Source organism: Pantherophis guttatus, chromosome 2 (assembly GCF_059756535.1).
Source record: "Pantherophis guttatus breed Tessera chromosome 2, ASM5975653v1, whole genome shotgun sequence".
Classification (NCBI taxonomy): domain Eukaryota; kingdom Metazoa; phylum Chordata; class Lepidosauria; order Squamata; family Colubridae; genus Pantherophis; species Pantherophis guttatus.
This window is the reverse complement of record NC_142064.1, coordinates 265,721,843-265,749,070: the sequence shown is the minus strand read 5'-3', so window position 1 is coordinate 265,749,070 and position 27,228 is coordinate 265,721,843. Positions and strand designations below refer to the sequence as shown.

The window sequence follows — 27,228 nt, the reverse complement described above, 5'->3', positions numbered from 1 at the left end:
CTTTATTGGATCTTTGGCAATTCCTACTATGGCTCTGCCTGAAGGAAGTAGATCTTTGTTATGTAGAATAGACTGGCCAGGCCTTAATGGCCCATTGAGAAAGGGTGGGAGCAGGAAGATGGGAGCTGCTTCATCTTTAAAACAGGCTTCTCCATTTCTTATCCAGGGAAATATAATATTCTGCCTTTTTAATATTTCCTAAAATATTTCATTTTTCCAGGAAAGGGGTGGGTGCTAACTTCCTACAGTTTCTTCCCCAAATCCCCAAAACTTTAACCTTAAACTGTCTACTGTTGACCTCACCCCATTCCTAAGGGGTCTGTAAGGCATAAGCGCACCATCTTCCCTGTCCTCATGTCCCTTTTTACTCTTATTCTTTTCATGTATTCCAATTACGTTTATGCTTTTATATGTTTTCTTATATATGCTTTACAAATAAAATAAAATAAATGAAAAAATAAAATGTCATGAACTTTCAGGGCTCAGCATAAATGACGGTAGCATTTAATCAGTGAAAACCTCTTGCAACCGCCTTAGATAAGAAAGGGGACAAGCGTGTTTTTCTGCCTGTCTGGAGATGGCGCTCAAACAGGCAACACCGGTGGCTAGAAAGCGGACAGTACAGCAGGTGGCGCCTGTGGTTGTGTTTAAGGAGTTAAAATCATCAAGTACTGCATTGCTAGAAAGACTGGGAGGAGAGGAACTTCCTCTTCCGGATGGCTGATGGGAGGAAGGTGGTGTGCAGAGCGGCTTTTGTGCTGTTTCCATGGTCGGAGCAGCAGCTGGCAGGTGAGTGGAGGGCAGCAGGTGGGAGGAGAGTCCGGGAGCAACTTGGGCTGGAAGCGGAGAAGCAACTGGGCTGAAGCCTCTCAGCTGCGGCTGCTGCAGGTTCCTTCCCTCCCCAAATGGAAGCCCACTGGTGCTGCAGGCTGGGAAACTGGGGGCTGCAATTTCTGCTGGTGGGAAGCTTGAAAAAGCCTCCTTCCAATGCAGGTTGAGCCTTTGGGGCTGGTTTCCCTCCAGAGGGAGCTCCGTCACTGGAGGTTTGGAAGAGAGCTGGAAGAAACCTTGGAGGTCTTAATGACGTCTCAGACAAATGGCTGTCCCGTCGGTTTAAAAGCCACCAGCAATGGAGCCCCCACAACCTCTGGAGGGAAGCCATTCCCGAAGAATCAACCTTCACTCAAAAGGGACTTTTTCAGTCTTCCAGGCAGCAGAAAATTGCAGCCATTCCGTTCCACTGGCTAATTGTTCTCACTGATGGGATTTTTCCTTAATTACAGGTTTTTTCCTCTCCTTGATTAGTTTCCATGCATTGCTTCTTGTCTTGTCCTTCTGGTGCTTTGGAAAAGAAGTTGACCCTCCAAGTATTGGAACACTGCTATCATGTCACCCCTAGTCCTTCCTTTCACTAGGCGATTCATTCCCAGTTACTGGAACCCACTAATTATCCCTTCTGCTCTTCTCTGCACTCTTTATAGAGTCTCCACGCCTGTTTTATATTGTGGTGATGAAAAGTGGTTGCAGTAATCCAAGTGTGATCTTAATCAAAGCATTATCAATTGGTACTAATACTTCATGTGATCTCGATTCTATCCCTCTGTTCAGGCAGCCAGAGTTTCTCAGGCTTCTTGAGTTGTTTTCCTGTTTAAGATTTTCATACATGGAATCCTTCCCAAGCTGTCTCTTGGTTTGTTAAAATCAGCTGCTTTAAAGTCTAAGACATTAGTTTGATTTTGCTCTATTGCTTGTGTCTGCGTTATATTGAATTCCAGTATGACATGGTCACTCTTCCCCCAATTTACCTGCAACTTCAAACCTCCCCCCCCCTTATAATTTCCTCTCTGCTAGTAAAAATTTAGATCACTATAGTTCCCTTTTCTACCTTTTCGATGACAAATTGTCATCTAGATTCATTTGGAACCTTTTAAGACAGGGGTGACAAACTGGCGGCTCCATAAATGGGTAGAATGTCACAAAATGTCACGTGACGGCAACATGACATGGCAAGTGTGACACTCGTGCTTTAAGACAGATTGGCCAGCCATTTGTCTGGAATGTTATAGGGTATCCTGCCTGAGAAGGAGATTGGACTAGAAGACCTCCAAGGTCTCTTCCAACTCATAACCTATTCTGTTACGGGCTTGCTATTCTCTTGGCAACCAAATTGCAGTGATTCTGCCACTAGTTTTTTTCTAGGGTTTATGTTTTTTAACTTCCAGGTCTTGCCAAAAGCACAGTATTTCCTATTGGTGCCACATCCAGGTATTAACCAGGTTCAATTTAGAAGAGGAAAACAACAACAAAAAAAGGTTTTCGCCTACGTTTTTCGGGCCTTTTCCAGTCCTTTTTCGACCTCTTTCTGGAGCTATTTTTGGCCCATTTTTGGGTGTTTCTTTCAGCTTCTTTTTGGGGCTTTTCCCCCGTTTATGATGCTTTTTGGGGGCTGTTTTTGAGGCTTTTGGGGCCATTTTTGAGGTTTTGGGGGGCCATTTTTGAGGCTCCTTTGGCTTGTTTTTGAGGCTTTTTTTGGCCCATTTTTCTGAAAAAACGTTCCTGTGGTTATGAAGGTGCAGGAAAAGGAGAGACACCAACTTGGGTTCTGCCAACCGTTGTACATTTATGATGGCTGCAGCATCCCAAACTCAGGATCCCCATTTGTGATCTTCTCAGCTAGATTCTGAAGCAAAATTAGTAGGGATGCCAGCAGGAAATTGCAAGTCGCAGTTTGTGGAACAGATGCAAGTTGGCACTGTCATGTGACATCATGCTTCATGACCGGCTGCTTAAGGACACAGAAGCCAGTCCCAACTGCACTCAGTAAGTCAGGATTGCTTGAATTGGGATGCCACCAGAAGGGGTTGTAGACAGCATTTTCTTCTCTTATTTGCAGCTGAGGACTTTCATGAGCAAAACTGGTGCTTCAAATCTTGCAGAGGCTTTTGGCATCATTTCCTCAGTTAAAGCCCCACATCTCTAAATTTAGCTCAGAAGGTTTGACATTAACCATTTTGGGACATTTTGTCAGGCTGAAAACTCATGGAGCTTCCACATATATCATTTGTAGGTGTTTGTATCTGTATTTCTTTCTATATGCATATATCTGCAATTATATAATCTATCCTCAGTACATAAAGATATATTTGAGGATAACCCTTTTCAGTGCCAAGAATTTATGATTGATCCAAGTCAACAACATAATTTCATGGTTGAATAGATATCTTGGTACTCTTCCATGTGTCAAATGAATCATAATTAATGTAACAGATTATTCTAGCATTGTGGCATGTTTGCTTTTTTATTATAATGTATACTTTTTTTCACATCTTCTGCAACCATTTTATACACAATTAAAGTTACACTTTTCTTTGAAACTTATAGACAAAGAGGATGGCAATAAGAGCACTCTGGACAACTGGGAATAACAAGCAACATTGAAAAGGAAATAAAATTGAGCCAGAAATCAAAATATATTCTAGTTCCTTTAGAAAACCACACAATTCTCCTTCTCCAGCAGCTAATAGACAAAAGAGAGAAAATTAACATGAGATTTTGAGCTGGAAAAAGTAGAGGATACGAAACTCAAGGATACATTGCATGAAAGATCAAGGAAGATTATTTTTCATTCAGAAAAAGATGGAAATATCTGGAAGTTAGGGGGAAGGAAAAGGTCTTATTGGGCAGGGCACATAGGACAGACAATGATAAACACCACTAAACAATAGATCACACATATTTTTGACCTCAAGAATATCAGTTGTGGAAAAGCTCCATAGATCTGCCTATTGTAGAAAAAGCACAGATTGCAAATCATAGCTGATTAAAAAAGAAGATCCCAACTGTAGAAAAGCCATACAAATTATCTGAATATGCCAAAAAGTTTCGTCAGAACAGCTTCCTTGTGTTTCATGGAACGACCCACACAGGAGAGAAGCCATACGAGTGCTCCCGACGTGAATACTTTAGTGAGCATGGCAACATGGTGATACATCACAGGACACCCATCACATAAGAGTGTCCAAATTGTGTGAAAGTTTCATTGGAAATTACCACCTCATGAGACAACAAAGAACTCACACAGGAGAGAAACCCTTTGAATGCCCTATCTGTGGGAAAGGTTTCAGTCGCAATTCCAGCCTGGTGATACACCAGAGGACTCACACAGGAGAGAAACCCTTTGAATGTCCTGATTGTGGGAAAAGCTTCAGTAACAATTCCAATCTGGTGACACACCAGAAGACTCACACAGGAGAGAAACCGTTTGAATGTCCTAATTGTGGGAAAAGGTTCAGTTACAATTCCAGCCTGGTGATACACCAGAGGACTCACACAGGAGATAAACCATTTGAATGTCCTGATTGTGAGAAAAGTTTCAATCACAATTCCAGTCTGGTGATACACCAGAGGACTCACACAGGAGAGAAACCATTTGAATGTCCTGATTGTGGGAAAAGTTTCAGTCACAATTCCAGCCTGGTGATACACCAGAAGACTCACACAGGAGAGAAACCATTTGAATGTCCAGATTGTGGGAAAAGTTTCAGTCAAAATTTCAGCCTGGTGATACACCAGAGGACTCACACAGGAGAGAAACCATTTGAATGTCCTGATTGTGAGAAAAGTTTCAATCACAATTCCAGTCTGGTGATACACCAGAGGACTCACACAGGAGAGAAACCATTTGAATGTCCTGATTGTGGGAAAAGTTTCAGTCACAATTCCAGTCTGGTGAAACACCAGAGGACTCACACAGGAGAGAAACCATTTGAATGTCCTGATTGTGGGAAAAGTTTCAGTCAAAATTCCAGCCTGGTCACACACCAGAGGACTCACACAGGAGAGAAACCGTTTAAATGTCCTGATTGTGGGAAAAGTTTCAGTCGCAGTTCCAGCCTGGTGACACACCAGAGGACTCACACAGGAGAGAAACCGTTTGAATGTCCTGATTGTGGGAAAACTTTCAGTCGCAGTTCCAGCCTGGTGACACACCAGAGGACTCACACAGGAGAGAAACCATTTGAATGTCCTGATTGTGGGAAAACTTTCAGTCACAATTCCAGCCTGGTGAAACATCGGAACACTCACACAGGAGTGAAACCATATGAGTGCCCAGACTGTGGGAAAGATTTCAGTACTAAGACTAGCCTTTTAAATCATGTGCTTATACACACAGGAGAAACCAATTAAGTGCCCCAAGACTGGACGGTGCTTCAGGAAACATTCTAACCTTATTGCACACAAGAAAATGCGCATGGATTTTCCAAAGTGATGAGTGATGATCTAAAGCAGTGGTTCCCAAAGTGGGCGGTACCAATGTGGGGGGCGGTGGGATGACTTAGGGGGGCAGTAAGAGGCATGGGGGGCGGCAGGGTAGTGCTAGAGGCAAAAGCGGGTGGCAGGGGGGCGCTAAGTTGCAAGGAGGGTGGCGGAGGGGGGCCCCCACCCTTTGGCCTGTGCCTCGCAGCAGTTACCTCCTTGCAAGCAAACAGCAAGAAAAAACAGCTCCTTTCAGCTTCAGCATAGGCTAAGAACAGACGTTGATTAGATGGGCCTCCCGACTTTCTCAGTTGTTTTGCGCCGGGCTCTGCTGCTTGCTGCAAAGAGTGTTGGAGCTATGCTGAAAACGAAACTGAAAGTAAAGCAGGCTGTTTGCTGTTTGCTGCAAGGAAAAATGAGGCAGAGGCAGAGGGAGATTTCTTTTTCTTCCTTTTCCTCAATAAAAAAGGTAGGTGCAAACAATGGGAAATTTAGGGCAAAAGAGGAGAGTTCAAGATTTTAAAACACAAAGGGAAAGGAGAAAGAAAAAGGCAAAAATAAAAATGGGAAGGGAGAAAAAGAAATGAAAGAGAAAGATGTTATATATATTTAGAATTGAAATATGAATAGTAGTAAGAAATAAATGGGAAATCATGATTGTAAAAATGAAATGAATAATAATTGGAATATTTGTCTTTGTATTTTTGTAATCTAGACAATGAAAAGTTTTTCTTTTTTTTCCTTGTTTTTAGAAATACGAATAAGTATAAACTGTAACAATTGAAATACCTTTAATGGTCTATGGCGGTGAAAGTAAAAAGGATTAAGTTGTAGCTTGGATAACATTGTTCTATTTTTCATTTAACAGCATTTTCACATATAATTTCTACAACTAGCATCCTAGTTCAATTATATATTTTTCAGACCTTTGGAGGATCACACTGCTCAAGCAAAACTAACAGGTGTGAATTAAGTTTTAGCTAAAAAATGGAGCTTTAATTCCAGAAGTCCATTCTTTAAACTTGGACTTCTGGAATTCAAAGGCTCGGGATTAAATGGTACTCCAGACAAAAGATGGAGAAGAGTATCTTGCTTTTAGAAATGATAATAACTGCCTAGAAAGGTGAGTTATGAGCTATTTTTACATCATCAGAAATTTAATTTATTACCTGTTAAAAATGCAAAGACAAGGAGTACAAGGAGCAAATAAAAGACCTTCATGTTGGGGTTGGTTCTGGACCAAATCTTACTTGTGGGGCAGAAACCAGCTCTCAGCCCTCCTTGTGACTTCTTGAAAAGAATCCCCCACACACACGCTCCACCGCCTGAGGAGGCAAGGGAGGGCTGCAGGTTGATCCCAAGGGGGTCTGGGAATGGGTGTGAATTCATCCCACAGCCCTCTCCATCCCCTCCTCTGTGAAATTGCTTTCTCCCACTCACTGTTGGTCAGCAAATTCGAAAGGAACCCCCAGCTGAGAATCACTGCTCTAGATTGGTTGATTCAGGGGAATTCTCTAGCGTTAACTAATAGTGTTAGCTATCTTTGTTTCAGGGATAAATTTGTATTGGAGCAGCCTGCAGACCTCCCAAAGGCTCTGCGCACCCTGTTTTTGCAAAAAAACGGGCCCGTTTTTCACAAAACCAGGACATGCGGGGCAAGGCTTCAGGAGGCCAAAAATGGCTGTATTCTGTGTATTTTATTGTTACTTATCTTCCTTAGTGGGTCGTGCAAACCGCTATTCCAAACAATGCTATTTATAGGGGGTCGGGCTGGGGGAAGTAGTGGGTTGCCCCGGTTCTCACCGGTTCTATAGAATCGGTAGTAAAACCGGCAGGAGGCCCCACCCACCGACCCCGACATCACCAAAACACTTCTGTGCATGTGCAGAAGAGTGCGTGCATGCGTGAGCGAAGTGAGCGTTCACGGCCCCACTGCAAACTGGTAGTAAAGGTAAGTAGAACCCACCCCTAGGTGGGGGGCACTGAGGATGAGTTTGTAGTACCAAGGCGGCGGTGGACTGAAAAAGTTTGGGAACCTCTGACCTAAAGTGATGAGTGTAAAGGCTGGAGTAGGGGTCTCTAAATATTTTCACAGCCCTCTTTTTGACTCATGCAGTGTACAGGTCCTCAATGGAAGGCAGGTTGGTAGTAATTCTTTTTTCTGCAGTTCTAATTATCCTCTGAAGTCTGTGTCTGTCTTGTTGGGTTGCAGAACCAAACCAGACAGTTATAGAGATGCAGATGACACACTCAATAATTCCTTTTTAGAACTGTATCAGCTGTTGGAGCTTCCTGGGTTGGCGCAGAAAGAACATTCTTTGTTGTGCTTTTTTGATGATGTTTTTGATGATAGGTGTCCATTTTAGGTCTTGAGATATGATAGAACCTAGAAATTTGAAGGTCTCTACTGTTGATACTGTGTTGTCTAGTATTGTGAGTGGTGGAAGTATGGAAGGGTTTCTCCTAAAGTCTACCACCATTTCTACTGTTTTGAGTGTGTTCAGTTCCAGGTTGTTCCAGTCACACCACGAGGCTAGTTGTTCAACCTCCCGTCTTTATGCAGATTCATCATTGTCTCGAATGAGACCAATCACTGTTGTATCATCTGCAAACTTCAGTAGTTTAAGAGATGGATCATTTGATATTCAGTCATTGGTATATAGAGAGAAGAAAAATGGAGAGATCACAAATCCTTGGGGGGGGAGGGCTGTGCTAATTGTACAGGTATCTGATGTGATTCTGCTTAGCTTCACCTGCTGCTTCCTGTCTGTTAGGAAGCTTATGATCCATTTACAAGGGTGTTCAGGTACCGCTAGCTGCAGTGGTGGGATTCTGCCGGTTTTAGGCAGTTCGGCCGAACCGTTTGTTAAATTGCTTGCTCGCCCCGCCCCTTGCCCTGCCCCTCTGCACCACTATTTATTGCCAATAAATAGTGGTGTGGCGAGCGAGCCAGCAATTTAACAAACGGTTTGGTGTTTTTTTGTAATTTATTGGCCTCGCAGCACACCAAACCGTTTTTTAAATTGCTGGCTCGCCCGCCCCTCACCTCGCCCCGTGTGCTGTGTTGAAAGCTTGCCTTAGTGACACACCGAGTTCGGGAGAAACGTCAGTTCAAACTTGGCACATTTTTCCGAACCATTAGTGACTTTTGGCTGGCCATGCCTGCAAACCGGTTCCCGCTCGCTCACCCCGCCCGCCTGATGCTTGCCCGCTCCGCCCAGCCCCTACTTGCAGAATCTAGCCCCATACTTCTGCTCACCGCTGGTGGCAAAGGTAAGGCCGAAGGGCACGGGTGGCCGGGGAAGGGAGAGCTGGTGGAGGGGTCATACCAGCAGCAGGTAGTGGACCGATGCACGCAGGGAGGGAGGGAAGCACGCGGGAGATCCTAGCTGCAGTTTACTCGCGAGCAACATTGACTGGGAGAGACAGGGAGAAAGGCCAATGGTGCTCATGGGTAAACATCATGGGTAGCAACATCCTTCCCAGCTACTGCTTTCTCTGCTCAGCAGCAGAGCTTTCTTTTTCTTTTTTTTTAAGGTTAGTCCCCTTCTGCCCGGGAGAGAGAAGAGCGGGGGCAGGGAGAGAAAAAGAAGGCAAGGTGGGATGGTGGGGGGGCGGGAGCGGGGGTCTTCTTAATCACGGCTGGATGCTGCTTCCTTGGGTCCCCTCAACTTTCCAGTCCCAGAAAGTGGCTGAAAAATGCCTCCTGTTTCCATTTTCTGTCCTTGCCTCCTTCCTGTTTTATTTGGTTTTCCCTCCCACCCTGAAAGGAGTTTCAAGCAAAAGAAGGGGGGGGGAGTCTTAATGTCTGGTTAAAATGGGTAGTACTTCCATTTAAAGAAGAAAAGCATAGCTCAGATTATTGCTATGATTTTTTGTTCCTATATTCTGTTGTTTAGGTATAAATTTTGTTAATGTAGAAATTTTACTTACAGCCTATTAAACAACGGAGCTAGCTGTCTGCCTGCAATCATGTGTATCTATTAGGAGTAATTCCCACTGAAAGAGAGTAGCCTTACTGCCAAGTAAACATGCATAGGCTTTACATTGAGAGATAGGGTATCGATTAGTATGAGGTGTATTAGAGAGAGAAATGAGAACTTCTGTAACAGCAGATAATTTGTGCCAAGACCAGGAGTGTGTGTGTGTGTGAGAGAGAGAGTGAGAGAGAGAGAGACAGAAAGAGACAGAAAGAAAGAGGGAAGGAGAGAGAGATAGAAGAGAAAGAAAGAGGAAGGAAGGGAGAGAGAGAGAGAAAAAAAACTGTGCTATTATTTTTAATTGTTCCATTATTTATCATGTATTAATATTTTACACTGTCCCTACACCTAGAGTGATTTTACTGCCTTTCGTTTGCCCAGGGCAACCACATATTTTTCAGGGATTTACATGCATTCAATGACTATAGTCCAGAGCATAAATATGTGCGTGTTTATTTGTACATCATGTTTTGTATACATACAGAGAAAGAAGCACTCAAACATCAGCCATAATACTAATGACTGTTTTGAACAATATGCAGGTTGTATTACACAAATGGCTATTTTATATGTGAAATTATGACTGAAATATTTCTGCACCTCTATTGGTTCACACTGTCAGGAAGTTTCTTTACACTAATTATACAACAAACAAGGAATGCTTATTTTCTGAAATCATGTACATTCCAGTTTTTCCCCCTTCTGGGCTCAATGTGGGTTTAAAATGAGCACAGGACCAAAACCAAGTAAACATATATAGTAACAGTATTAACAATCATTAGGTGGAGTAGCCATTTTAGATTATTTATGTTGGGTATTAGGGAAGTACCCAACAGGCTACATGGACAATGCACAGCTGACTCTGTAGCTTTAAAATCAGTCTCCTGAATTTAAAATGTTATATAGGCACTAGTCTAAAGAAAAATTCCACTATCAGTCCAGTGTGATATTGCAATCTCACATGTATCAGTTCTACAACAACATTAATTAATTAATTAATTAATTAAATTAAGAATGCTACAATGGGCATAAATGATGACCGGTCAAAAGTACGAGGACCTGTCAGAAATCACTTTTTTCAGCCCTCTGGGTAGTCCCTATGTGCATATGGACTACTCAGAGGGCTTAAAAAGTGATTTTTGACCAGTCCTCGCACTTTTCACCGGTCCTTGCATTTATGACTGTCCTCACGTTGTACATTTTGCGCCTATCTTTTCACTGTGGTGAAGAGAAGTAGTTGTGAAATGAGTGACACAGTTGTTAAGAATGCTGCAATGGGCAGAAATGTGAGGATGGTCAAAAGTGTGAGGACCAGTCAAAAGTGTGAGGACCAGTCAGAAATGACTTTTTTCAGCCCTCTGAGTAGTCCCTATGCACATAGCTACATCCACCCAGTCACATGATCAGCTAGCCACGCCCATCCAGTCACACAAACAGCTAGCCACGCCCACCCAGTCACATAACCAGCTAGCCACGCCTACCCAGTCACATAACCAGCTAGCCAGGCCCCCAACTACGCAACGCCCACAGAACCGGTTGTTAAAAAAATTGAATCCCACCACTGGTTAGCTGGTTTAGTTTAGTTAGAAGTATATCCGGAATGATGGTATTGAATGCTGAACTAAAGTCTATAAAGGGGACCCTTGCGTAGGTCTTTGGAGATTTAAGATGTTGTAGGATGTAGTGCAGAGCCCTATTAACAGCATCATCTGTCAATCTATATGAGTGGAGAACACAAACTATCTCCTTGCTCCTAGCCCAGCACTGTCACCCACCCTATCAAATTTAAATGTGCAAAATTTCTAAAATTTAAAATAGTAAAATGCTCAATATGCTTAATATTAACTGATTGTTTTCCTTTTTCTCTTTCTTGGTGTCATATTTTAGTGCACATCTTTATCATGTCTCATTTTATTATGGTTAGACATTGGAAACCCTTCCAATGATCCCAAAGCCTCTGAATCTCTCTCAGGGCTATATAAAAATATCAAGCAAAATTAAGTAAAGCCAACCTAAGAATCGGAGGGGATGGTCTACATGTCAGGGTTTCAGGTAACAGACCCAACGAAATCAAAACGTTGAGGCCTGAACTCTCCTCAAAGTAATTTTTTATTAGGAATGTCATATTGGCACAGCTGGTGAAAACCAGATTCTGAAGGACACGAGGTTTTCCCCACCCAAATCAAAACCCAAAGTTCTTGCTCTCAGGTCACACATCAAATCATATGGTCCAATCAGGTCACAGTCCTCCTTTGGCTGTCTTTGGTCCACGTCCTTGTTTCCCATGGAAAAGAATGTTGTTATGGCTACAATTTCCCTCAGTTATCTCTACCTCCCCCTCTCATTCTCACAGCAGCAACCAGCCTTGCTGTGGTGGTCCTGAAGATTTCCAAAATGGTTTCAGGGCTGACAGGCTGCCCCCACTCAGCTGAGAAGGAACTCTTGAAAGAGAGAAATCAGAGGTTAACCAGTCTCACCTTCAACACCCCCCCCCAGGTGGCCCCTTGGGCTTAACTAGGATATTTGTCATGAAACTGTTTAATCAACCTGTCTGCTTTTACATCCCAGGTCTTAACCCAGGTAGCTTCAGATAAGGGGTATCCCTTCCAGTGGACTAGGTATTGCAAGTGACCCTGCTGCAAATGAGTCTAAGATCTTTTTTACCTCATATAATGAGTTTCCCCTTGTACTAAAATAGGCCTTGGGGCGGCCCAGTGTACTGGCCTTAGCTGGGAGCCTGCTGCGGTTTTTAGCAAGCTGCTATGGAACACCGGGTGCACTTTCCCTAACAAGCGTTTTGAGTCTAAGCTGAACAGTAACAGGATTTATCACTATCGGGAAAGGCCCTCTGAACTTAGGACCTAATTTTCTGCTGGGCAGTTTGAGTTGTAGATACTTTGTTGGCAAGTACACTTTGGCTCTGATCTGCAGCTCCTCAGTGAACCGTTTCTTCAGTATTTCGAATGCTGGGCCACAAGTTGGGCCACCCACTTGGCCGCTTTGCCCTCCATGTTGTCAGCAATGGCTGAGATCATTTTGTCAGCCCTGGAGCCCATCTTTTTCTTTGGATCTTCAGGGCAGCCACATTTAGTGCTATGGGAAAACAGGAGGGGGGGGGGGTTGCATGGAGTTGGTGGAGATATATAGTCATAACAACATTCTTTGCTCTGGGAGTCAAGGACATTCAGCCTGCACTTGAAGAGGTGTACCTGGGGAACATCAGGACGGTGGATTGATTGGGCCATGTGACTGACATGTGGGTGCAGGGGAAGGGATTTTGACTTTTCCTTGGGTGGGGAAAATGTGGGGGCTTTCAGATTTGGGTTTTCCCAGATGTGCCAATATGACATCTCTAATAAAATGAAATTTTGAGGAACTGCTGGCCTCGGAGTCTTACTTGGGTGGGGGATGTAGTTCTAAGTTGTCTAAGCCCAAAATTTCCAGCCTGATAGCATAAGGTATTCTGTCGTGAGCAGAGGAGTGGAAGACTCTTTTCGTGAAATATCTTGGGACTCACTGAATTGTATTAATGTCCGATATGCAGTGCGGATTCCAGACAGATGAGCTGTATTCAAGAATTGGTCTAGCAAAGGTTTTGTATGCCTAGTTTGCAGTACAATATTACTGGAGTAGAAGCTTTGTAAGATTAGGTTAACAACTCTTAATGCCTTTTTGGCAATCCTGTTGCAGTGACTTTTAATTACCGCTTAATTAATTAATTAATTAAACATAATTTGTCTTAATTAATTATTAAGAATTAATTAACTCTTAATTAACTTTTAATTCATTAACTTTAAATGCCTTTTTGGCAATGCTGTTACACTGAGCTCTGGCACTTAGATCATTAGAGATAAATACTCCAAAGTCCTTGACAGAGTGAGGGTCGTATACGAGGTCATATCTGCCCAGTACCACTCGCGACTCCCAGAAGGCCCACCCATGGGAACACTGGGACCGGGGACAGAGCACCGAGGGCGATGGAACTACTCATCCGACCGGCGACCAGGATCAGGACCCATGGGACCATCGGCGGGCAGGCGACGGCTATCAGCGGGCAGAGGACTCGGCCCGACACCAGAACACAGCCTCCATGCCAGGCCGGGCCATCCGGGACCATTCGCGATCCCAACAGGACTCCCGACCTTCGCCGACGACCTGCGCCGCTTTCCGGGGATCCAGACGACGATCCGAAGCCACTTCGACCAAGTGAGGCCAGCCAAAGAGGAACCAAAGGCCCATCCGGAAGATTGGGGCCTCCACCCGGGAGCTACAGGAACGAGCTCCTCACTCCACGGCTGCTGGACTGGAATGAACTTCAGGCATGTGCAGAGACTACCTACGAGAGAAACGGAACAGAACATAGAGAGAGACCGACGCAAGAACATAGAGGCAAGTCAGTACAGACTTGCAACAGTCATCCCTCTGCCTTATTGCGAGTATCCATACGTGCAAAACCATGGACAGCGACACAATGTAAGTAATTTAACTTACAATTCAGGGACTTTGCCAAATGACTTTCCTAAACAGAGACTAGATGGGGACAATTTTTTGGAGTGGAACCAACAGCTCCAAGTCATCCTCCTGAGGGAAGACCTGTTGTCCCTAGTTACTGATCCCCCAGAAAAACCCTGGACTTTTGAATTAGACTGTGCTCACCACAAGGCTTACTACATAGTAATTGCCAGTATCAGCCCCAGCATTTACCCTTGCATTAGTCACCATCTAACAGCTTCAGAGATAATACAGAGAATGCACCGCCTATTCTATAGCCAGAGTGTAGCAAGCACCACCAGGCTCTCCAGGGAGTTTTACTCAACCAAACTCAAGGCAGGAGCCCCCATGAGCGAACACTTGTTGTCATTAAATGCCACCAGGGCTGAACTGACACAGAGGGGGGAGATCATAAGTGAGAGAACCATGATCAGCATTATTGTCAATTCCCTAGACCCCAGCTGGGACACATTTATCACCCAGATAATCTCAGCTCAGAAAAGCTCACACTGGAATTACTGACTAACAAACTCATTGCTGAGGATAGTATAAGGAAGGACCGCTCCCTAAGCCGTAGAGAACAGAGACCCAGCATGAGGGTGGAATCACAGGGTAGGAGTCACAGCAACACAGAATGCTACACATGTGGCTCAAAAAATCATTACAAGAGGAATTGCCCTAGGAACATTAAAGGCAGAGATAGGCCACACCGGAGGGACAGGCCAGAGCAAAGGGCGAGATTCAATGATAGGCATTCGCCAGACGATAGACACAGGCGTAGGGATTCCCCTAGCCCGAGGGACAGAAGAGGTTACAGGGACAGCTCCAGGGAGAGCCAAACCGGGTCACTGTATGGACTGGGGGACCAAGAACAATACACCGACCAGGACAGGAAAGAGGGCACGTGGTTATTAGACTCAGGAGTCACCAACCACACCACATACGATCAGAGCTCGCTAACCTCATTCACCAAAGAAAACTTTATAATAAAGGTGGCCAACCAAAATAACGTCCAGGTGACAGGGAAAGGTAACACACACGTGCCAGGGATTGGAGTAATAGAGGGGGTATTATTAGTACCGAACATACCCTACAACATTCTTGCCACCCTAAAGCTGAGCAGGGACAACAACGTTGAGGTGACATTCAAAGAAGGGAAAGCACACATAACCAGAAGGGGCAAGAGTGTAGGGAAGACAGTAGTCAGAGGGGGTCTGCCATACTTTCACCCAGACAGAGACACACGCCCAAAGGTGAACACCCACCTAAGGGCTAAGCTCAACACCGCAGACAGCGGAAACAAAGAGAGCAACAGCGAGGAAATAGAGGGGGTTAGTCACACACACACAACAAATGGACCAAGGGACCAAGGGCCACCCGGTAAGGGGAAGCCATCAATAGGAAAGTTAGTACATGATAACTGCGCGCACCTATTACATAGGAAATTAGGGCATATCAGTTTTCTTGTGGTACAAAAAATGATGGAATGCTCCGAAGGTGTAAAAATAAAAAACTGTGAGAACTATCTCGAGTGTTCTGTTTGCAAAAGTTCTAAACTAAAAACCAAGCCCAGGCCAAAAAAATCAGTGCGCACCACCAACTCCATTTTTCAACTCATACACATGGACCTAGTGGGACCACTAAGGCCCTCCATTAAATACAGAAAAAGGTTTTTCTTAACCATAGTTGATGATTTCAGCCACTATGGCTTCGTATACACCCTGAAACATAAAAATGAGGTGTTCCAAAAATTTAAAGAATTCTATGCAAGGGTAGAAACACAGCATAACACTAAGATCAAACAGATAATGACAGACCGGGGGTCTGAATTCTTTTTTTTTTTTTATTGAAAAAGTTTTTCAAATACAATTTTTCCCCCCTTTTTCCCCCCTCCTCCCTAACCCCCCCTCCCCCTCCCCTCCCCCTGTGGCTTCTTCATAATAAAACCCAAATTCATAACAGATTATAAAATACTTTACCATCCCCTCACTCCATCCCCATATGCTGACCCTTTCTTTCTAATAATATTATCACATCCCCCTTATACTATACATCTCAAAATGACATTCTACTATAACATTATATAATAACTCCTAATTTAGCATAATAATATTATTATATCTCCCAGTTTAGCGATTTCTACTCATACTCTACCCTTTTTCTCCCCCCCATACATATATCTCTTAAATCAAATCTTTTATGTATATTAATATAACATTTCAAAGCAACCTTCCGCTATAAAACTATATAATAAATCCTAATTTAACATTTATTCAATTCATAGTCTACCCATTTTCACCCCCATCGTTGTATCTCTTAACTCAAATCTTTTACATATATTCATATCTAAACATAATATCCCTTTTCTTAGACTAGACAATCAATAAACTAACCTGTCTCCACCCACTTTCCTACAAGACTACCATACTTAATAATTCTTAATATCTTTATTCTTCTGCCCACTCCACTAAAAAGTATTCCCTTATGTAAATAAAATCCTCTTAAAAAGATTTTAAGCTTGTAATCCATATAATATCTTCTGTAATGTCTTTCAGTGGATTGTAAACTCCATCACCCATGTTAGGGTAACATCACATCCTAATTCCAACAGTATGTTCGGTATCTTCAATTACCTTCTGCCCCCATCAATAGCAAATATCTTCATAAAAAAACAACAACAACAACCACCCGAGTGACTTTATATTTGTATTCCATATAGTGTCTGTAGAGGTGTCTTTTATCCAAATTATTAATTCCAACCACCGTAATAGGGTAACAACCAGATCATCTGCGTGCCCCAATCCCATAACATTCTTGCCTTGTGGCTCAGCATAAATGTCGGTCTGGCTTCTGTCGCCACCAAACGGTCCTTTGTGACCGCCAGCCCCGTTGCCTGTAAAGAGCCGCCTTTACACCTGAAAGGCGGCTCGAAAAACTCCATTTCCTGATGGAAATGCGAGACAGAGCAGGCGAGGGTAGGTAGAGCCCTCTGCGAAGTCCCCAGAGCTTTTTCTTTACTCTTGGGGACGAGCAGATTGTGGCTCCCTATTTCTGCTCGCCGCTGCTCCGGGCTTCGAGAGAACTCTGCCTTTTTGCAGAGCTAGGCGCCGGGACTGGATCAATCAACAAAACTAACAGATGGCTTAATTAAAGAGAGCGAGATTTGAACTTGGGACCCTAAATCGCAAGTATTTTTAATGATTTTACAAGCGTTTCTAACTGAAGGGGAAAAAAAGTTTAAAATGGCGACTGCTGAGGCTTGAGAAGAAAGCCGAAAGTGAAAGTCCTTCCGTTATAAGCTACAAAGTAGCGGAATACACAGTGCCGGATAGAATCTAGAAGGAAAATATCCATTTTAAGTTTCTTTTTTCTTGGAGATTTGTATTTGATCTTGTTTGGGGAAAAGTTTTCTTTTAAAAAAAGAGCTTTTTTGTGTGGCAGTATGGCGTTAAAACTAATAAAGCCTGACAAACAAGCAGTGGGGGGGGGTGCTCCCCCATTTACAATTATGTGAACAAGTTCTGAGCTTACAGACTCAGCAGAAAGGTTTTAATTTAAAAGAATTTCTCCAGGAGGAAATGGCAAAATATCACGAGACTGTGAACCAGAAACTTGAAAAATTAAGGCAGGAAATTAAAGAAATGATACAATTAAAGTATGATAATCTGCAACGAAAGATTGTAACAGTGACTAATGCTTTTTCAGAAGTTGTTATAAAGATGGATACAAATATCAAATTATTAGAGTCTAAAATGGAGGAAGTTGATGATAAGATTTATAATTTGGACAATAAAATACAAAGAATTGAAAATGACTTGATAAATATTCATGATAATAGTTTAGAAGTAAAGTCTAAAAAGGAAGCTGGTCACGAGACTTACAATGCAGAAGATATAAAGCAAGGGATTGAAAGAGAAGTTGTAATGATGCAATACAGGCTCACGGAATATGCGGTCAGAATGAGAGGGTTACAGGAAAATAATAGAGATGATCTAAGAAAAATATCTGCTCAAGTTCTGGCTGGGATTTTAAAGGTTCATCCTGAGGAGGTATCTTGTAAGATTGACAAGGCCTATAGAGTAAATTCTTGGATTGCAAAGCAAAGGCAACTGCCTAGAGATGTGGTGATTTACTTCACAGATAAAGAAATAAGAAATGATATTGTGCAAAAATCCTTTAATTTTACCCCACAATTGTATGGAAGAAAGATCTGGATATATAAAGAATTGCCACCTAAGATGTTAAAAGAAAGAAATTTGGACTTTTGGTGACTGAGCTAAAAAAACAAAACATCTCATTCAGGTGGGACGTTCCAGTTGGTATAATATTGAGATATCAAGGAGAAAGATATCAGCTAAATACTGTTGAAAAAGCGGAAGAATTCTACTACAAGGTTCTCAAAAAGCGAAGTCAACAAGAGATAGAAATTCAAGATAAGCAGAAGGAGGTGGAAGTAATGAAGAAACAACAAGTTACAGAGGTTTCTGCAGATGAGCCGCTTCTGGATTCTCCCTCAGAGGTCTCAACTGGACTATTTAATACAAGAGAAGCGGCATTGGATTCTAATGTAATGACTCATCAAGTTACAAACCAGCATGAAAATCAATCAGTTGATATACAATTCATAGAACCAGAATGGAGATTTAAGCCACAAAAGCAAAACCAACAAGATCAAGTTATAGATCAGCATGAAAATCAAATAGTTGATATACAATTTATAGAAAGGAAATCAGGGTGGAGATCCAACCCACAAAAAGTCAAGAAAAGAAGAAACAGGTCTCACAAAAACAAAAACTTTTAAACTAAACAACAGTGTAATGCCAGTTATTTAAGAGATGATTGAATATTTGAAAAGATAATCGGCAAAGTATTGGTTTATATTATCCTGAGGAGAGTGACAGATCTCTGCAGTGCTGTACTTTTGGGATGTGAAAAGGGCCTTCAACTGAACGGGGGTCTGAATTCTTATCAAGCGATTTCTCACACTGGTTGAAAACACGCGGGATACTACACTACACATCTTCTCTATTCTCCGCCTTCCAGAATGGCGTCGTAGAACGAAAAAATGGAACATTACAGACCATGATGAGGTGCGCACTAGAGGATGCAGGCTTAGGACAACACTTCTGGTCAGAAGCGCTTATTTATTCAAATTATACGCTAAACAGACTGTGGTCTAGCGTACTGAACAAAACTCCATATGAGTTGATGTACCAAAAAAACCCACAGGTGTCACACCTACATATATTTGGAGTCACAGCGGATGTACACATCCCCAGGCAATTACGACATAAGGGAGACAAAGTATCCAGGATATTGAGGTTTATGGGATACGAACCAGGGACAAAGGGGTTCAGGTTCATAGACAGCAACAACAGATTCGTAGTATCACGAACAGCTGTCTCCCACGAGAACGCCAACTGGTCCAAGATACACCTCAATGAGGTGTTCCTCAACAAGGATGGACCAAAAGACAGCCAGGGGGAGGCGGAACACAACATAGGAGAGATCATAGGGCAGGGGAAGGACAAACCCAAGAGACAGGGGATATAGGCCAAGGAGTGGAAGGAGAATCATCCCAGCATTAAGGTAGACTCGCTCACAGAGAAGGAGGCTAAGTACCTACATAACACCGAAACGTCACCTGCCAGACCAGTCAGAGCAAACAGGGGTAAGGCACCCAAAAAGTTAGATGATTATGTCTTATCTCTACACACTAACCAACTAACCCCCAACACATACGAAGACGTGCTGAGGTTACTGGAGGGAGAGAGGGCAAAATGGGAACAGGCTATGGAGAAGGAGATGAGTAGCCTAAGGGAACTAAAGGTATACACCCCCTCCGAAGTCCCAAAAGACAAAACACCCATAGGCACCAGATGGGTCTACAAAATTAAGGCATTAGAGGGAAACAAAGTCCTTTATAAAGCCAGACTAGTGGCACAAGGGTTCACCCAGAAGTACCCAGAAGACTACACAGAGACATATTCCCCCACCGTCAGAGCCGAAAGTGTGAAATGCGCACTGGTGATCGCATCATTGCTTGGCCTAGAAGTACATCAGTTCGATGTACAAACTGCCTACCTACATGCTGAACTCGATAAGGAGATCTATGTAAGAGCGCCACCCAGCCAAAGTACCAAAAAGGGGGAAACCTGGATCCTAAACAGAAGTCTATACGGGCTAAAACAATCAGGAAAACGTTGGTACAAGTGCCTGTCCAAAACTTTGAAATCCATGGGGTTCTCAGCCACCTCAGCAGACAACTGCTTCTTCATTAAGAAGGTAGGCAACTCCACTGAATATGTTCTGATATATGTGGACGATATATTATACATCAGTGACCAGACCAGCAAATGCAATGATTTCGCTAACGAGTTAGGGAGACACTTCTCGCTAAAAATACTAGGTAAGATGGACAAATACCTAGGGGTACAGATCACAAAGACTGACAAAGGCTTCCATCTCTCACAAAAGGACAAAATATTGGAACTCTTGCAGAAATGCAACATGGCCAATGCCAAAACGTGTGAGACACCAATGCAGCCGGACTTCATAAAGGACATGTATAAGGAGGCTGAGGCATTCAAGGACAATACACTATATAGATCCACCATAAGCTCACTATTATACATTGCAAACTGGACAAGGCCCGACATCGCCCTGCCAGTTAACTTATTATCCTGTTACGTAGGTAACCCCACCGTGTACCATTGGGAAGCCATCAAGAGGATACTAAGATATCTAAAACATAGTGCTGATGCCTGCCTGTCCCTAGAACCCGAAACAGCCGCAAACCCACACTCATTTGCTACGCCGACGCTGACTGGGCTGGAGATTTGAAAAGTAGGAAGAGCACCTCAGGCTACATATTCTTCCTAAACAACAGCCCAGTACATTGGTACACAGGCAAACAGAACCTGGTAGCCACATCCACGACAGAGGCCGAATACATATGCCTATCCAAAGCCGCCAATAACCTGGTCTGGTTTGATGACCTGCTCACAAATGTTTGGACTGAACCCACCTACCCAATCACTATCCACGAGGACAATAAGGCTGCAGTTGAAATATCGAAGGCTGAAGCAGTAGGCCAGAGGTCGAGGCATATCGATATAAAACACAACCATGTCAGGCAGTTTTCAAACATCGGGTTCATAAAGGTCATACACTGTGATACTGAAGAGCAGACAGCAGACATATTAACAAAACCCTTACAAAAGTAAGAGCCTTGGTACTACAGTGGTTTAAAGCACCCTGTTATTAACACAGCTGCCTGCAATTTACTGCTGGTTCGAATCTCTCCAAGGCTCAAGGTTGACTCAGCCTTCCATCCTTTCTAAGGTAGGTTAAATGAGGACCCAGTTTGTGGGGGCAATAAGCTGACTTTGTATAAATATACAAAAGGATGAAGGCTATTGCTGAGCACATTGTAAGCCGCCCTGAGTCTTTGGAGAAGGGCGGCATATAAATCAAATTAAAAAAAAAAAAAATACCAAACAACACAGGTATCTAACATCCAAACTGGGCGTTCTCCCAAGAACAACCTCTCAGGTGCACACAATCCAAGGGCATCCAGGTCAGGCATTTAGAGGGGGTTTTGTCACAGATAAATGCCTGACCTTAGACCCAGGGCTGGAGGTAGGAGGGCTGGGCAAGCCGATCCCCAGGGTCCACCCTAACCCTTTGACCCCTCCTTACCTTAGCCACGCCCCGGGGGTACTTAAGGTCCAGCCATGTGGTCCAATTTCAGTTCCAGAGTTGTACCTAAAAGAATGAGATACCTGTGAATAAAGATTGCTGATTCAAAGAGTACCTGTGCAATGGAGTTATTGGGCTTGATCCTTGAACACCTATAACAGGATAACCCTTTGCAGTGCCAAGAATTTATGATTGACCCAAGTCAATAACATAATTTCATGGTTGAATAGATATCTTGGTACTCTTCCATGTGTCACATGAATCATAATTAATGTAAGAGATTATTCTAGCATTGTGGCATGTTTGCTTTTTTGTTGTAATGTATTTTTCTTTCACATCTTCTGTAACCATTTTATACACAATTAAAGTTACACTTTTCTTTGAAACTTATAGACAAAGAGGATGACAAAAAGAGCACTCTGGACAACTGAGAATAACAAGCAACCTTGAAAAGGAAATAAAATTGAGCCAGAAATCAAAATATATTCCAGTTCCTTCAGAAAACCACACAATTCTCCTTCTCCAGCAGCTAATAGACAACAGAGAGAAAATTAACATGAGATTTTGAGCTGGAAAAAGTAGAGGATACAAAACTCAAGGATACATTGCATGAAAGATCAAAGAACATTATTTTTCATTCAGAAAAAGATGGAAATATCTGGAAGTTAGGGGGAAGGAAAAGGTCTTATTGGGCAGGGCACATAGGACAGACAATGATACAGGCCTTGCTCTGGGAAGAAGCAAACGGCTTTAATGAAAACACCACTAAACAATAGATCACACATATTTTTTTTTTTTATTGAAAAGTTTTACAAAAAGTTTACATATTTCCCCCCCCTTCCCTACCTCAACCTCCCCCCTCCCCCCCTCCCCTTCCCAGAACAAATTACAGGGTATAAACTTCAACAATCATAATCAATCCTAATCTAAACAATTATGACATTTCACATCTCTTGTTTCTTCAATTCCCTAATTACCCGCCTAGCTTTATTACTTAAAGACACACTAAATATCTATATAATCATTCATAACCTATCTGCAATTTCTTATTCCGATATTTATTTTGAATATAATCTATCCACCTTCTCCAGTCTCTTAAATATCTTTCATTTGAATGATCCTTCAGGTACGCCGAGATTTTTGCCATTTCCGCTAGATTTATAACTTTCATTGTCCACTCTTGGATTGTAGGTAAACCTTGCTTCTTCCAATATTGTGCCACCAACAGTCTTGCTGCAGTTATTAAATTCAAAATCAATTTAGCTTTAATCAAAACACCATTAAACAATAGATCACACATATTTTTGACCTCAAGAATATCAGTTGTGGAAAAGCTCCATAGATCTGCCTATTGTAGAAAAAGCATAGATTGCAAATCATAGCTGATTAAACAAGAAGATTCCAACTGTAGAAAAGCCATACAAATTATCCGAATATGCCAAAAAGTTTGGTCAGAACAGCTTCCTTGTGGTTCATGGAACGACTCACACAGGAGAGAAGCCATACGAGTGCTCCCAACGTGAATACTTTACTGAGCACGGCAACATGGTGATAAATCACAGGACACCCATCACATAAGAGTGCCCAAATTGTGTGAAAGTTTCATTGGAAATTACCTCCTCATGAGACAACAAAGGACTCACACAGGAGAGAAACCCTTTCAATGTCCTGATTGTGGGAAAAGTTTCAGTCGCAATTCCAGCCTGGTGATACACCAGAGGACTCACATGGGAGAGAAACCATTTGAACGTCCTGATTGTGGGAAAAGGTTCATTAACAATTCCAATCTGGTGTCACACCAGCGGACTCATACGGGAGAGAAACCATTTGAATGTCCTGATTGTTGGAAAAGGTTCAGTAACAATTCCAATCTGGTGTCACACCAGAAGACTCACACCGGAGAGAAACCAATTGAATGTCCTGATTGTGGGAAAAGTTTCTGTAACAATTCCAGCCTGGTGATACACCAAAGGACTCACACAGGAGAGAAACCATTTGAATGTCCTGATTGTGGGAAAAGGTTCAGTAACAATTCCAGCCTGGTGAAACACCAGAAGACTCACACAGGAGAGAAACCATTTGAATGTCCTGATTGTGGGAAAAGTTTCAGTAACAATTCCAGCCTGGTGACACACCAGAGGACTCACACAGGAGAGAAACCAATTGAATGTCCTGATTGTGGGAAAAGTTTCCGTAAAAATTCCAGCCTGGTGACACACCAGAGGACTCACACAGGAGAGAAACCAATTGAATGTCCTGATTGTGGGAAAAGTTTCCGTAACAATTCCAGCCTGGTGATACACCAAAGGACTCACACAGGAGAGAAACCATTTGAATGTCCTGATTGTGGGAAAAGGTTCAGTAACAATTCCAGCCTGGTGACACACCAGAGGACTCACACAGGAGAGAAACCATTTGAATGTCCTGATTGTGGGAAAAGGTTCAGTAACAATTCCAGCCTGGTGAAACACCAGAAGACTCACACAGGAGAGAAACCATTTGAATGTCCTGATTGTGGGAAAAGTTTCCGTAAAAATTCCAGCCTGGTGACACACCAGAGGACTCACACAGGAGAGAAACCAATTGAATGTCCTGATTGTGGGAAAAGTTTCCGTAACAATTCCAGCCTGGTGAAACACCAGAAGACTCACACAGGAGAGAAACCATTTGAATGTCCTGATTGTGGGAAAAGGTTCAGTAACAATTCCAGCCTGGTGACACACCAGAGGACTCACACAAGAGAGAAACCATTTGAATGTCTTGATTGTAGGAAACGTTTCAGTCATAAATTCAGCCTGGTGACACATCAGAGGACTCACACAGGAGAGAAACCATTTGAATGTCCTGATTGTGGGAAAAGTTTCACTCGCAATTTCAGCCTGGTGATACACCAGAGGACTCACACAGGAGAGAATCCATTTGAATGTCCTGATTGTTGGAAAAGGTTCAGTAACAATTCCAATCTGGTGTCACACCAGAAGACTCACACCGGAGAGAAACCATTTGAATGTCCTGATTGTGGGAAAAGTTTCAGTCACAATTCCAGCCTGGTGACAAACCAGAGGACTCACACAGGAGAGAAACCAATTGAATGTCCTGATTGTGGGAAAAGTTTCCGTAACAATTCCAGCCTGGTGATACACCAAAGGACTCACACAGGAGAGAAACCATTTGAATGTCCTGATTGTGGGAAAAGGTTCAGTAACAATTCCAGCCTGGTGACACACCAGAGGACTCACACAGGAGAGAAACCATTTGAATGTCCTGATTGTGGGAAAAGGTTCAGTAACAATTCCAGCCTGGTGAAACACCAGAAGACTCACACAGGAGAGAAACCATTTGAATGTCCTGATTGTGGGAAAAGTTTCCGTAAAAATTCCAGCCTGGTGACACACCAGAGGACTCACACAGGAGAGAAACCAATTGAATGTCCTGATTGTGGGAAAAGTTTCCGTAACAATTCCAGCCTGGTGAAACACCAGAAGACTCACACAGGAGAGAAACCATTTGAATGTCCTGATTGTGGGAAAAGGTTCAGTAACAATTCCAGCCTGGTGACACACCAGAGGACTCACACAAGAGAGAAACCATTTGAATGTCCTGATTGTGGGAAAAGTTTCCGTAAAAATTCCAGCCTGGTGATACACCAAAGGACTCACACAGGAGAGAAACCATTTGAATGTCCTGATTGTGGGAAAAGGTTCAGTAACAATTCCAGCCTGGTGAAACACCAGAAGACTCACACAGGAGATAAACCATTTGAATGTCCTGATTGTGGGAAAAGTTTCACTCGCAATTTCAGCCTGGTGATACACCAGAGGACTCACACAGGAGAGAATCCATTTGAATGTCCTGATTGTTGGAAAAGGTTCAGTAACAATTCCAATCTGGTGTCACACCAGAAGACTCACACCGGAGAGAAACCATTTGAATGTCCTGATTGTGGGAAAAGTTTCAGTCACAATTCCAGCCTGGTGACAAACCAGAGGACTCACACAGGAGAGAAACCAATTGAATGTCCTGATTGTGGGAAAAGTTTCCGTAACAATTCCAGCCTGGTGATACACCAAAGGACTCACACAGGAGAGAAACCATTTGAATGTCCTGATTGTGGGAAAAGGTTCAGTAACAATTCCAGCCTGGTGACACACCAGAGGACTCACACAGGAGAGAAACCATTTGAATGTCCTGATTGTGGGAAAAGGTTCAGTAACAATTCCAGCCTGGTGAAACACCAGAAGACTCACACAGGAGAGAAACCATTTGAATGTCCTGATTGTGGGAAAAGTTTCCGTAAAAATTCCAGCCTGGTGACACACCAGAGGACTCACACAGGAGAGAAACCAATTGAATGTCCTGATTGTGGGAAAAGTTTCCGTAACAATTCCAGCCTGGTGAAACACCAGAAGACTCACACAGGAGAGAAACCATTTGAATGTCCTGATTGTGGGAAAAGGTTCAGTAACAATTCCAGCCTGGTGACACACCAGAGGACTCACACAAGAGAGAAACCATTTGAATGTCCTGATTGTGGGAAAAGTTTCCGTAAAAATTCCAGCCTGGTGATACACCAAAGGACTCACACAGGAGAGAAACCATTTGAATGTCCTGATTGTGGGAAAAGGTTCAGTAACAATTCCAGCCTGGTGAAACACCAGAAGACTCACACAGGAGATAAACCATTTGAATGTCCTGATTGTGGGAACAGTTTCAGTCGCAATTCTAGCCTGGTGACACACCAGAGGACTCACACGGGAGAGAAACCATTTGAACGTCCTGATTGTGGGAAAAGGTTCATTAACAATTCCAATCTGGTGTCACACCAGAAGACTCACACCGGAGAGAAACCATTTGAATGTCCTGATTGTGGGAAAAGTTTCCTTTGGAATTCTGAGCTGGTGAGACACCAGAGGACTCACACAGGTGAGAAACCTTACGAGTGCCCAGACTGTGGGAAAGATTTCAGTACTAAGACTAGCCTTTTAAATCATGTGCTTATACGCACGGGAGAAACCATTTAAGTGCTCCAAGAGTGGATGGTGCTGCAGGAAACATTCCACCCTTATTGCACACAAGAAAATGCACATGGATTTTCCAAAGTGATGAGTAATGATCTAAAGCAGTGGTTCCCAAAGTTAGTGGTACCAAAGTGGTGGCAGTGGGATGACTTAGGGGGGCAGTAAGAGGCATGGGGGGCAGCAGGGGGGCGTTAAGTGGCAAGGAGGGTGGCCCCCACCTTTTGGCCTGTGCCTCGCAGCAGTTACCTCCTCGCAAGCACACAGCAAGAAAAAACTGCTTTCAACTTCAGCATATTAATTGCATATTAATTGCATTAATAATTGCATATTATTAATTAGCACAAGTTGATTAGATTGGCCTCCCGATTCTCTCAGCTGTTTTGCGCAGGGCTCTGCTGCTTGCTTCAAAGAGTTGGAGCAGATTTTTTTCCCCTTGTGCTAATCAAGCTATGCTGAAAACAAAACAAAGTAAAGCAGGCTGTTTGCTGTTTGCTGCAAGGAAAAATGAGGCAGAGGCAGAGGGAGATTTCTTTTTCTTCTTTTTCCTCACTAAAACAGGTAGGTGCAAACAATGAGAAATTTAGGGCAAAAGAGGAGAGTTCAAGATTTTAAAACACAAAAGAAAAACAGGAGAAAGAAAAAGGCAAAAATAAAAATGGGAAGGGAGAAAAAGAAATGAAAGAGAAAGATGTTATACTTATTTAGAATTGAAATATGAATAGTAGTAAGAAATAAATGGGAAATCATGATTGTAAAAATGAAATGAATAAAAATTGGAATAT

The 27,228-nt window shown here is 42.9% G+C and overlaps 1 protein-coding gene across 1 annotated transcript; it reads left to right on the top strand.

Annotated features, from left to right (window-relative positions):
• Positions 1–740: 740 nt before the first annotated feature.
• On the top strand, positions 741–27,228 carry LOC132710066 (uncharacterized). The gene is made up of 2 exons (XM_087884480.1): positions 741–5,050; positions 23,037–27,228. The coding sequence occupies exons 1-2, from the start codon at positions 4,057–4,059 to the stop codon at positions 26,447–26,449; spliced, it is 4,407 nt and encodes a 1,468-aa protein (XP_087740606.1). The 5' UTR covers positions 741–4,056; the 3' UTR covers positions 26,450–27,228.

Excerpts from the sequence above, each read along its gene's own strand:
- LOC132710066 (XM_087884480.1), top strand. The coding sequence starts at position 4,057 with ATGAGACAACAAAGAACTCACACAGGAGAGAAACCCTTTGAATGCCCT. Across the intron at positions 5,051-23,036 it reads TTGTGGGAAAACTTTCAGTC|GAAATTACCTCCTCATGAGA; the intron begins ACAATTCCAGCC and ends AAAGTTTCATTG.